Source organism: Salmo trutta, chromosome 2 (genome assembly GCF_901001165.1).
Source record: "Salmo trutta chromosome 2, fSalTru1.1, whole genome shotgun sequence".
NCBI lineage: Eukaryota > Metazoa > Chordata > Actinopteri > Salmoniformes > Salmonidae > Salmo > Salmo trutta.
The window spans coordinates 60,791,093-60,803,409 of NC_042958.1; the positions used below are offsets into that span (position 1 = coordinate 60,791,093).

At 43.9% G+C, this 12,317-nt stretch overlaps 1 protein-coding gene across 3 annotated transcripts in view; it reads right to left on the minus strand.

The window, feature by feature from the left end:
• The window catches only part of rhbdl1 (rhomboid, veinlet-like 1 (Drosophila)), a 55,603-nt gene that overhangs the window by 25,755 nt on the left and 17,531 nt on the right, over positions 1-12,317 (minus strand). For all 3 annotated transcript variants that reach the window (XR_003868936.1, XM_029709659.1, XM_029709671.1), the window contains exons 3-5: positions 10,525-10,749; positions 9,505-9,653; positions 8,325-8,437 (exon numbers count right to left, since the gene is read on the minus strand). Coding sequence is in view for 2 of the 3 variants with exons in the window: in XM_029709659.1 (XP_029565519.1) it covers positions 8,325-8,437; positions 9,505-9,653; positions 10,525-10,749 (487 nt within the window). In the remaining variant the exon portion in view is untranslated. The remainder of the gene's footprint in view (positions 1-8,324; positions 8,438-9,504; positions 9,654-10,524; positions 10,750-12,317) is intronic.

Sequence of the window (12,317 nt, forward strand, 5' to 3'; positions counted from 1 at the left end):
AGGGCCCCATGGAGGAGGGCTGGGGGATTACCATAATCACACCGGCAGCCAATGAACCAGCCACCCACTGCACCGCGCCAAGGTCACCCTGCCTGCCTCCTCAATGCAGATTCACACTACCCTGCCACCGGGAGACTACATTGAGGCGCTCACAGCCACAGAACTACACACAAGGCCAGGGGCTTAATGCAACACCAGGGTCTATAAACAAATACAGGTTAAACTGAGCTCAGTACAGGCTATACTACTAATGTACTGTGTAGTGTAGAACACCATTCATAAATTCACAGAACCAAACGTATAATAAAGCAAGTGACTCAGCTAGCAGAAGCAAAGCCATATTGACAACTACATGAGCCAAAAGAGTGTCTCCTCTCTCTCAAATCAGACCGCAGTGAATATTAAATATCCTTCCGCCTGGAGTCAGAGCCTCAGTGCCAGGGTGTCTGAGTCACGCCCTGAGTCACCTCTCCCTGGCACCCGAGGTGATTTATCTAGCCCTGTGTTCTCTGCACCCTGTTCTCTCCTCTACTCCTCTACTGTGCTCTCGTTCTCCCTTTCCCTCTTCTCTGCACCCTGTTCTCTCCTCTACTCCTCTACTGTGCTCTCGTTCTCCCTTTCCCTCTCCCTAAAGGCTGGCTTAAAGTTTTCCCACATCAGAAAAGGGAAAATAACTGTCTGATCGGAATCCTCTGTAACACGACAGCCATACCAGGTATCCACAACAACACTCATACAAATCAACTTCCTGGGAAGAGATTAAAGAGGGCCAAGATTCTGACATTGTATTCTGATCAAAAATTAGATCAAATACAAAGGATAGCTAATCCATCTCATATCATGGCGCATCAAATTTATATGCCTTAAATTTCCCCTTTGGGAAATACAATGTGGACTCCTTAATACCGATTTAATGTGTATCCGTGACATGATGAAACTATGAGACAAAATCGACAATGACTTGTCAACCCATACAGGTCCCTTGCAAAGAAATGTGAATATTTTCTCAAAACAATGCAAGGCGCGTTGTAGAAATATCATAGCAATTTCTACAAAACTGAAGAACAGAGAAAACAAAAAAATCGATTCAGCCCTGTTTCAGGTTTTTATCACATTGACAACTGGATGCCCAACAGAATGCTCCTGAATCAAACCCATTAAGAGAGAACTCAATGATGGATTGAAACCATTATTCGAATTGAGAATCAGCATTACTGCAAAGCCATATTTCTTATCGTTGTTTGAATGAATATGTTGATATGGGAGCTACAGTATGGATTTTTCCACATACACTACATGACCAAAAGTATGTGGACACCTGTTTGTCGAACAACTCATTCCAAAATCATGGGCATTAATATGGAGTTGGTCCCCCCCCCCTACTGCTGTAACAGCCTCCACTCTTCTGGGAAGGCTTTCCACTAGATGTTGGAAAATTGCTGCGGGGACTTGCTTCCATTCAGCCACAAGAGCATCAGTGAGGTCGGGCACTGATGGTGGGCAATTAGGCCTGGCTTGCAGTCAGCGTTCAAATTCATCCCAAAGGTGTTCAATGGGGTTGAGGTCAGGGCTCTGTGCCTGTCAAGTTCTTCCACACCGATCTCGACAAACCATTTCTGTATGGACCTCGCTTTGTGCACGGGGGCATTGTCATGCTGAAACAGGAAAGGGCCTTCCCTAAACTTTTGGAAGCATTGAATCGTCCAGAATGTCATTGTATGTTGTAGCGTTTAGATTTCCCTTCACTAAAACTAAGGGGCCTAGCCCGAACAATAAAAAACAGCCCCCGACCATTATTCCTCCTCCACCAAACTTTACAGCTGGCACTATGCATTGTAGAGTTCTCCAGGCATTCGCTAAACCCAGATTTGCCCGTCAGACTCCCAGATGGTAAAGCATGATTCATCACTCCAGAGAACGTGTTTCCACTGCTCCAGAGTCCAATGGCGGCGAGCTTTACATCACACCAGCAGACGCTTGGCATTACGCATAGTGATCTTAGGCTTGTGTGCGGCTGCTCGGCCATGGAAGTATCTACTGTCTTCTCTGGGATGTCGATGTCACGTCTACTCCCGCTCCCCCACTCCAGAGCTCGACTTCACCGGTCTACTAACCACCGGTCCTGGCAACCCATCATTATGCACACCTGGCAACCATCATTACGCACATCTGCGCCCCATCATGAGGCACACCTGGACTCCATCACTCCCTGATGACTTCCCCTTTATCTAGCACTCCGTTGTATCACCCATTAGGTAGTATTGTTTCCTGTTTTCATGTTCATGGTTCATGTTTTTGTATTCACTCTGGTCGTTCCTATTGAACTCCCCGACTGCACCTGCTTCCTGCGTCTCTGTTACAGTCAAAATCAATTCAGAATGATTTGATAGCGTCCATTGCATCATCCATTACAAGTGAGATTAAAAGAGAGGTTGGCGCAGCACATGTTATCGCATGGTAAATGGATGAAATCACAGACATCAGCTGTCGCTCGCAGTTCTTAGTTAGTGTCAGTTATGTGGATGATCAGGGCTTTATTCAGGAACATTTATTTGGCTACCTTGATGCGCAGTCTGTGTTTTACTTTGTGAAGTCTGAGATGTCTGAGTTTAACTTCATGGAGAAACGTCTTGCCCAAACCTATGATGGTACTGCTCTAATGGAATGGATCTGCTATTTGTATTTATAGCTAAGTCCCCTCCCGTTCCCTGATTAAGAAGGGATGTCCACTCCACTACGTGTCAACTCTCTCCTGATATGACCTGATTGTGCCCTCTCATCCATTGGCACATTGAATGTTTCCTCTCCAAGCACTGTAAGAAACCCTGTCAATGTTCTCTCATTACTGTATGTAGAGTCAATCATATACACCAACACAATCACGTTATTACACATACACATCAATGTGTTTTTAATCCTGGCTTGGACAAACTCATTCTTAGTTTTTTTGTTGTCTAACTGTGTTGTGTTCTTGTTTTTTGACTTCCCAGTCAAATCCTGTCCTGCCCTCAGTGGAAGTGTCGCGCTGTTCTCCAACACCATCCAACCACGATGAGCCTGTCCTGCACTGAAGTCAAGTCTGAACAGCTCGACTCATGCCTTATACCCTCATTCAGTCACTACTGTGATTCCCTTCCAACACTGTGTAAGTAGACCTCTCATTTCCATACCCCATCATATTTTACTCTAAATGTCTTTAAGTGTTTAAGGTTATAAAATAATTTGCCATTAACAATTTTGAAACGGGTTTTGTCATCTCCGTGCGGTCTGCACCTACACCGTGGGTCTCCCATTCTCCTAAATTGTTCAGGTCACCAGCCGCCACTGGTCCCTATAGGCCTACAAGGTCCACTGCTTTTCGGTCAACACCCACACACTAATGCACACACACTAATGAAAGTATAAGCGTATTTACACTTGGAAATACACGGCTTTGTGCAGTGACCTTCTATTACAATAATGAATTAATTAGGCTATGTTCTGGTGAATACTGAAAACCAGCAGTGCTGCTTTCATGGATTAGCAAGGTTTCATCATCCTCCACATGAAGAACTGATGGTATATTTACTCAAAAGAGAAACCTGAAAATAACTATAGATTGGACATGTTTACTGTGTATAATCGACTCCCTATAACTCTTGTACCGCGAGCGAACACACACACACACTACCTGCTGAAGGTCTGTGAGGATGTAATCACAGAGCACGACTAAACCCTGTGAGGTCTACTGCTCTCCAAGAAAAACAAACACATTCTGACACGATTGAACTCATAAGCAAGACAAAACATGCATATAAACATGAGGCTGCAAACTGAGTTCCAGTAATCTGTATCCCTGGGCAACTTTTATATCATTCACAAACAATCAAAGAGAGGAGATTTCTGGGAAAAACAGAGACTTGAATGAAAAAGAAGACTCAACGTCACAGGGTTGTTCTCCTTGAGGTAGGCATTAACTTCACAAAAGATAGGCATATTGGGATAACCCATGGAAAGCACAGTAGAAAATGTATTGTTATGATCGCCTACAGTATGTTAATGGAGGCTGCTGCTCGGCCCTAACTCAAACTTCATATCACAGAAAATGTATTCCAACAGCATAAAGCTTTAAGGCTTGCTATATCGTGTCTGCCATTAAATAAGCCACACTAAAACTCCAGTCGGAGCGTCAGTAACACCCCCCCCCTTCCCCGTTTAATGTCTGCCTGTTATTTTCATGTAAAATGTTAGCCGAAGGCAAGAGGGCTCGGGGGTTCCGTGTCTTTATTACCCTCCCACTGTGCCTAGAGCTGCGGCGGTTGGCCCCATTGACCTCTCACCTGGAAGTCAACCCTCGCTCTCTCACAACTCCCCTGTTAGTACATGTACCTCTCATCATTATGTACCTCTCATCATTAGCCCCCCTATAACCCTACCTGAACATGTGATTTTGAGTCACGGCTGAGCCTATGAACCCCAAACCCCAAACAGATTACCGACCATTTAGAATCCCACCGCACCTTCTCCGCTATGCAATCTGGTTTCAGAGCTGGTCATGGGTGCACCTCAGCCATGCTCAAGGTCCTAAACGATATCATAACCGCCATCGATAAGAAACAGTACTGTGCTGCCATCTTCATTGACCTGGCCAAAGCTTTCGACTCTGTCAATGACCACATCCTCATCGGCAGACTCAATAGCCTTGGCTTCTCAAATGATTGCCTCGCCTGGTTCACCAACTACTTCTCTGATAGAGTTCAGTGTGTCAAATCGGAGGGCCTGTTGTCCGGACCTCTGGCAGTCTCTATGGGGGTGCCACAGGATTAAATTCTTGGGCCAACTATTTTCTCTGTATACATCAATGATGTCTCTCTTGCTGCTGGTGAGTCTCTGATACACCTCTACGCAGACGACATCATTCTGTATACTTCTGGCCCTTCTTTGGACACTGTGTTAACAACCCTCCAGACGAGCTTCAATGCCATACAACTCTCCTTCCGTGGCCTCCAACTGCTCTTAAATACAAGTAAAACTTAGAATATGTGGACAACTACAAATACCTAGGTGTCTGGTTAGACTGTAAACTCTCCTTCCAGACTCACATCAAACATCTCCAATCCAAAGTTAAATCTAGAATTGGCTTCCTATTTCGCAACAAAGCATCCTTCACTCATGCTGCCAAACATACCCTCGTAAAACTGACCATCCTACCGATCCTCGACTTCGGCGATGTCATTTACAAAATAGCCTCCAATACCCTACTCAACAAACTGGATGCAGTCTATCACAGTGCCATCCGTTTTGTCACCAAAGCCCCATATACTACCCACCTCTGCGACCTGTACGCTCTCGTTGGCTGGCCCTCGCTTCATACTCGTCGCCAAACCCACTGGCTCCAGGTCATCTACAAGACCCTGCTAGGTAAAGTCCCCCCTTATCACTGCTCACTGGTCACCATAGCAGCACCCACCTGTAGCACGCGCTCCAGCAGGTATATCTCTCTGGTCACCCCCAAAGCCAATTCCTCCTTTGGCCGTCTCTCCTTCCAGGTCTCTGCTGCCAATGACTGGAATGAACTACAAAAATCTCTGAAACTGGAAACACTTATCTCCCTCACTAGCTTTAAGCACCAGCTGTCAGAGCAGCTCACAGATCACTGCACCTGTACATAGCCCATCTATAATTTAGCCCAAACAACTACCACTTCCCCTACTGTATTTATTTATTTATTTATTTTGCTCCTTTGCACCCCATTATTTCTATTTCTACTTTGCACTTTCTTCTACTACAAATCTACCATTCCTGTGTTTTACTTGCTATATTGTATTTACTTTGCCACCATGGCCTTTTTGCCTTTACCTCCCTTAACTCACCTCATTTGCTCACATTGTATATAGACTTATTTTTCTACTTTATTATTGACTGTATGTTTGTTTTTACTCCATGTGTAACTCTGTGTTGTTGTATGTTGTTGAACTGCTTTGCTTTATCTTGGCCAGGTCGCAATTGTAAATGAGAACTTGTTCTCAACTTGCCTACCGGGTTAAATAAAGGTGAAATAAAAAATAAATAAATAAAAAACTCCCCTGGCACTGCTCCACCTGCTTCAAAAAGGTCTGCCACTGCTTTTCCTCCTCCTTCAGTTTTGATTGCATCTCAAATCCAAGAATCTCGTCTGCTCTTATGCCAATATCAGGTAGATGAAGCCTGCATTACTCAGCTTCTCTCATTCGCTTTCTCTCTCTCTCTTTCCACCTCTCTGCAATTCTGTCATCATACTTTTTTTTTAATCAAAGCTCCAATAATTCATGAGCATGTACTGTGTGTGTGTGTGTGCGTCATTTTCAGGGAGTACAAGGAGTTGAACGACATTTAGACCAGCTTACAGATGTAGGATCTTAATTTGATCACACTGTTGCTGGAGAACTTTACTGCAATACAGGAAATATAAAACTTGCAGTGTATTTGAGGTTTAAAAAGGCTTCTGAAGTTTGTAATTTCCACTTTGAAATTTCAGACTTTTCTCTTACGAAAAATATATAAATATATAAAAATATCAATGAATTATAACCCACATAATAATTCATATTTCCTGTTGATGAAGGATTATTTTGCTGCTGTAGCGAACTGTCTCAAATTAAGATCCTACATCAGGGGTAGTGAAATAATTGTTTTTAGTAGACAATTGAGAAACAGTCCGTGAAATTATACAGGTCTAGCAAAATGAATGAATATCGCTATATTGGAATTAGGCTTCAGCTTCTGACAGCAATCAAATAAAAGTCATTGAGAAAGTGATTTACGAAGGCAGAAAACAAAATAATGCAGAATGTAGATGGAAGAGAGCTATGGAAACAATAGTTTTGTGCGTCAGAGTCGATACGATTTCTGCAGTAGTGGGGGTGGGATATGGCAATGGAAACCACATCATCACAGAATCAAAGTGGATTCATAGGCCTCAATCTCCACGCTGCCAATGAGGAGGACGGAAAGAAAGGAAGTTTGTCGTCAACAGTGCTTCATGTGCGTCAGCTCCTGCTCTGAACAAAAGTGGTTCAATATATATACAGGTACGTGACCTGGACTCACAAAAGTTGCTGAGTTAAAGCAGATCAGTGGACTGATCAACAACTACAGAAGCATTTGGTTGCAGTCATTGCAGCTAAAGGTGGCACAACCAGTTATTGAGTGTAAGGGGGGAATTTACTTTTTCACAGAGGCATTAGGTGTTGCATAACTTTGTTTATGAAATAAATTAAATAAGTACATAATTATGTGTTATTTGTTCACTCAGGTTCCATTTATCTAATATTAGGTTTTGGTTGAAGATCATTCTGTAATAAAAATATGCAAAAGTAGAGAAAATTGTAAAGGGGCAAATACTTTTTCACAGCACTGTAGCTAGGTAACACGCTAAAAATGAAACAAAACATTGCCTAGTTTGCTTGATTGACATATACTAAATTCATTTTTAAACAGATGGGTTTGTTGGTGTTAAAATACACCAGTTATGCGATGTTGGACAACCAGGCTGCTAATGTCATGCAGCCTGTCGTTTTTGTGTTTATACTTATTCATAAAGACAACCACAAGTTTGATGTCGGACGACAATAGAATGTTCCTGATGTCACTACGACAACTGTATAGCTAAAGACATGTTGATAGACGTAGTAAAAACAAGCCTTTAGTCTTGAAACCTTTGGTTGTTTAGTACACTACCGTATTCACTCTGTTTAGCACATGGCCTCACGTGAATCCTTAAAGAGACGGGTGGAGCTAAGGCTTAAGTGGGTGTGAACGATGCTGAATGGGTGTAGACAAAGAAGAGCTCTCCAGTAGGGATACCAAAACATTCAAGGGCCATTTTCTCAAAAGTGGGGTTACAAGTTTATCAACTTTCAAAGCAGAATTACTTTCCCATTGTTCCTCAACTGTAGAGTATGATATACAATGTTCTAGCTCTGAGTCTCTGCTTTTATCCAATGTAAAAAACACCAATCCAAATTTTGCTACATAAGACTGAATAGAGCCGGTCGGTCTCATATATCAAAAGGATCAAACAGACCACGACAGTACGTGATCTTTGAAGTGCACATACTAAAACACTTTTACAACCACCGTGTTGGATGAGAACAGTGGTGCGCACTTACCCTTTATGGCTAACTTATCAGCCATGTGGAACAGACTAATACACAAAGGAACCACAATATCACACCAACACAATAATATACTAAAACACCAAAGTACCAAAATACAGTACTATCAGCAGTAAAATACAGCAATGCTAACACATTAACCCACCATAGTATCACATCAACCAATGATGCTAACACAGTGACACTCACCTGCCACTACACCAGCCATGTAGAGCAGACTGATGCGTAGGATGCCATGGACCATCTCCAAGGGAACACCGATCATCAGCTGGAGCAGAGCGTTGAACCCCAGCTGTTCCAACCTGAGAGACACAGTGAACAGGAGGAGGACACTGGTCTCAATGACAAAGGAATAATGCATAGTGTCTCCTGACCCCTCCTGTCTCAGCCTCCAGTATTTATGCTGCAGTAGTTTATGTGTCGGGGGGCTAGGGTCAGTCTGTTACATCTGGAGTATTTCTCTTGTCTTATCCAGTGTCCTGTGTGAATTTAAATATGGTCTCTCTAATTCTCTCTTTCTCTCTTTCTTTCTTTCTTTCTCTCTCTCGGAGGACCTGAGCCCTAGGACCATGCCTCAGGACTACCTGGCATAATGACACCTTGCTGTCCCCAGTCCACTTGGCCGTGCTGCTGCTCCAGTTTCAACTGTTCTGCCTGCGGCTATGGAACCCTGACCTGTTCACCGGACGTGCTACCTGTCCCAGACCTGCTGTCCCAGACCTGCTGGAACCCTGACCTGTTCACCGGACGTGCTACCTGTCCCAGACCTGCTGTTTTCAACTCTCTAGAGACAGCAGGAGCGGTAGAGATACTCTCAAAGATCGGCTATGAAAAAGCCAACTGACACTTACTCTTGAGTTGCTGACTTGTTGCACCCTCAACAACTATTATGATTATTATTATTTGACCATGCTGGTCATTTATGAACATTTGAACATCTTGGCCATATGCTGTTATAATCTCCACCCGGCACAGCCAGAAGAGGACTGGCCACCCCTCATAGCCTGATTCCTCTCTAGGTTTCTTCCTAGGTTTTGGCCTTTCTAGGGAGTTTTTCCTAGCCACCGTGCTTCTACACCTGCATTGCTTGCTGTTTGGGGTTTTAGGCTGGGTTTCTGTACAGCACTTTGAGATATCAGCTGATGTAAGAAGGGCTATATAAATACATTTGACTTGATTTAGTGTTTTAAATCAGCTCCTTTGGTCTAGACACTTCATCAAAGGTATCTACAGATGTCATCTATCACCGTCTATCCATCAACCATGTCTATTATCTGTCAATGCAGTATCAATTACGTTTTGCTTCGCACTGTGAGTGAGTGAGTGACGGTGTGTGTGTGTGTGTGAATGAGGTGGGGTGATTTCTTACCCAACGTGCATGAACATGTAGCTGAAGAAACGCCACACCTGGAGGCGGTGTCTGGGATGGTACACCAGGGAGCTCTTCATGAAGTCTGGCTGGTATGTCTGCAGTACCCACTTATTCAGCATGATGCCGTAGCACATGAACACAATGATCTGACGGGAGAGGCGACACACGCGCTGGGTTCATACCCGTGTCTCTTCATTCAGACACTCATTTATATCTTATAGTACAGAGTTCTGTTATGAGAGCCAATTGGGATTCAGCTAATAAATGCCATGAATGTTGTCTTTTTGTTTTTGTTGAGGACTTCCATTGGCACCGACAGGCGATGCACAGAGAGAGAGAGACACACACAGCTGGTCCGATTCCATTAGCTCCTTTTCATAGATCAATTAATCATCATTTCAATGAATTTAAATGAACGGGAAATAGTCTTTTTTGTAGCCAAATTGTCATTACAGACCGTTCACTGCCATTGTGAAGCATTTAAGAGCACTTACAGTACTTGGCTTTCTTCAGAATGACACTGAGTTAGAAGAGGAAGTGCTGTGGCTTCGTTGAGTTGCAGCAGGTTTTATAGCATTGCCTATTCAAGTCATGGCCACCCGGGCTAAAGTGGTCTGGTGGTTTTCTTTTCTTTCCCGTCACTAAATTGTTCCATTAATATCACTAAATTGGCCAGAGAATATTCCACTGGCTTGGTTGCCCAGTTCGACATCAGTTGCTGATAAGAATCCAAGCATCCGAACATGAAAGCCAATTTGACAGTATTGCCTTCGAGGTCGGGCATTGAATATACGCACCCTTAACCACTGTTTACCAAAGCGTGGGTCAGTGTCCAGACTGCCCAGTGCCCATTATCGGGTCACATCCATTTCCTCATTCCTCAAGCTAAATATGTTTTATGCCAGAAACATTGCACTGCTTATTTTAAAGGTCATAAGTCAATACTAACATCTTCAGGTGGGTCACAACGTAATAAAGTCTTAACAATGAGCAGCTCACTCATCTTAGACCTCTCACCTGGATGATGGTAATGATGGCCATGAAGACAGGAGGGGGACACAAGCTGTTCTGGTGGAAGTACCAGCGCCGGTCTGTCTCGCAGGGCAGGATCTCATAGGCCACGTAGCGCACAAAGCGCTTGTACACGCCCAGGCCCGTCTCGTCCAATAGGATCTCCCGCTGCAGTGTGCGGCGGCCATTGGCGATGGCCCGTCGGAAACTGCTGGAGCGCTTGCTGCTCATCTGAGGAGGGTGGAAGATAGAGAGACAAAGAGAGAAGGAGAGAGCGAGGAGAGAGAGAGAGAAGTTAGTATTTCTTTGAATCTGACAGAGAAAGCTATAATTTGATTGCTAATTAGAATTGGCATGCTAAATACCTCCAACTGCTTTAAGAAGTTAAAACACAACCATTATGCAGTAACCCCATGTCTTCCAAAAGCGCTGAAGCAAACTTTTGAAGGCACAGAGAACTGAAAAGCCATGTAGCCTAGCTGGGGCTAAGACATTCAAAGTGCTAACTGCACTCAACTTTAAACAAAGAGAATCTCCGTTCTTCCAGTTTCCACGGGAGAGTAAAGACGTACGTCAACTTGAACCGTTCAGTGCTAAAAGTGGAGGAGATTATTTCAGCGCTGCCTTGCCTTGACAGGTACACACTCTCTTCACTCAAAATAAATGTGTGATTTTGCCATCGAAGGGCAAAGCTCTGCTGAGTAGAACTGTTTTACCAGAGGAGGAGGGAAGGAGAATGCGGCTGGGAGACGGGTGACAGGCTCCTGTTATCATGGAGACTCCAGGTTTGCTAAGTTAGCAGTAACGGCACAGCTGGGGGCTAGCGTGACATGGTACATGGAACCCTGGATGTTTGCTGCTTTGGTAGGACCTTGAGTTAACACCCTGGTGCAACCATCACTCTGACAGTTAAAGCCCAAAATATCACTAGATATTACTAGATAAGACACATATTGTAGCATGAATCTGGAAGAAAATGAACGTCCTCTTAAATAAAGGTGAAATTGAACAAAAAAATTATAGCGAAGATAAATCTGAAAAGCTCCACAAGGACAGGACAGTGGTAAAAGGAAACCGATCTGCGTTTACCTATACAATGGAGAAAGGCTTCAATCCAAGATGACACACAGGCAATATTGCAAGCCACATTCCTATTGTATCCATCTGTACTGCAGCAGTTGTCAGAGTCCCCACAGACCCCCCCCCCCCAGACAGGCAGCTAAAGCAAACCAACCGTAATTCATTAGGTGCTGTTGTGTGCAGGCTCATTAAATCAGGACATTGTGGGGAGCATAATAATAATGAAAGAAATCGGGGGCAATATCAATACAGCGCTAATTAAAGAAAGAAAAATAAGGAGACTAAGAAATATATAAACAAACAAATCACATACAAATGGATCTTAGCCGTCTGAGGATATTAAAGTAAATCCTTTAATAATAACAGAAATATAGTTAGTCTGTAGAGCGGTGGTGGATGGTGGTGGGGAAGTTTAGCGGAGCGGGATGCAGTGAGACACGTATTAAGTAATTATGATGCCGGGGTTGAACAATGAGCGAGTGTGGGCCTGTGGCATGGCGATAACCAGCGTGAGCACGAGAGGAGCTGCCGGCCCTCCCGTGGATGCACCACAGCATATTTTAGCACGGAGATCGAGCCCAGGAAATGTAATTATACTGTACGTGCGCTAAGAGGGAGAGGAAAGCAGAAGAGAGGGGGTGGGTGGGAGACATAAGGAAATAAGGAAAGGGAAATTAGGGAGGGAAAATGGGATACCGGTGTGGATCGACTCGCTCCGG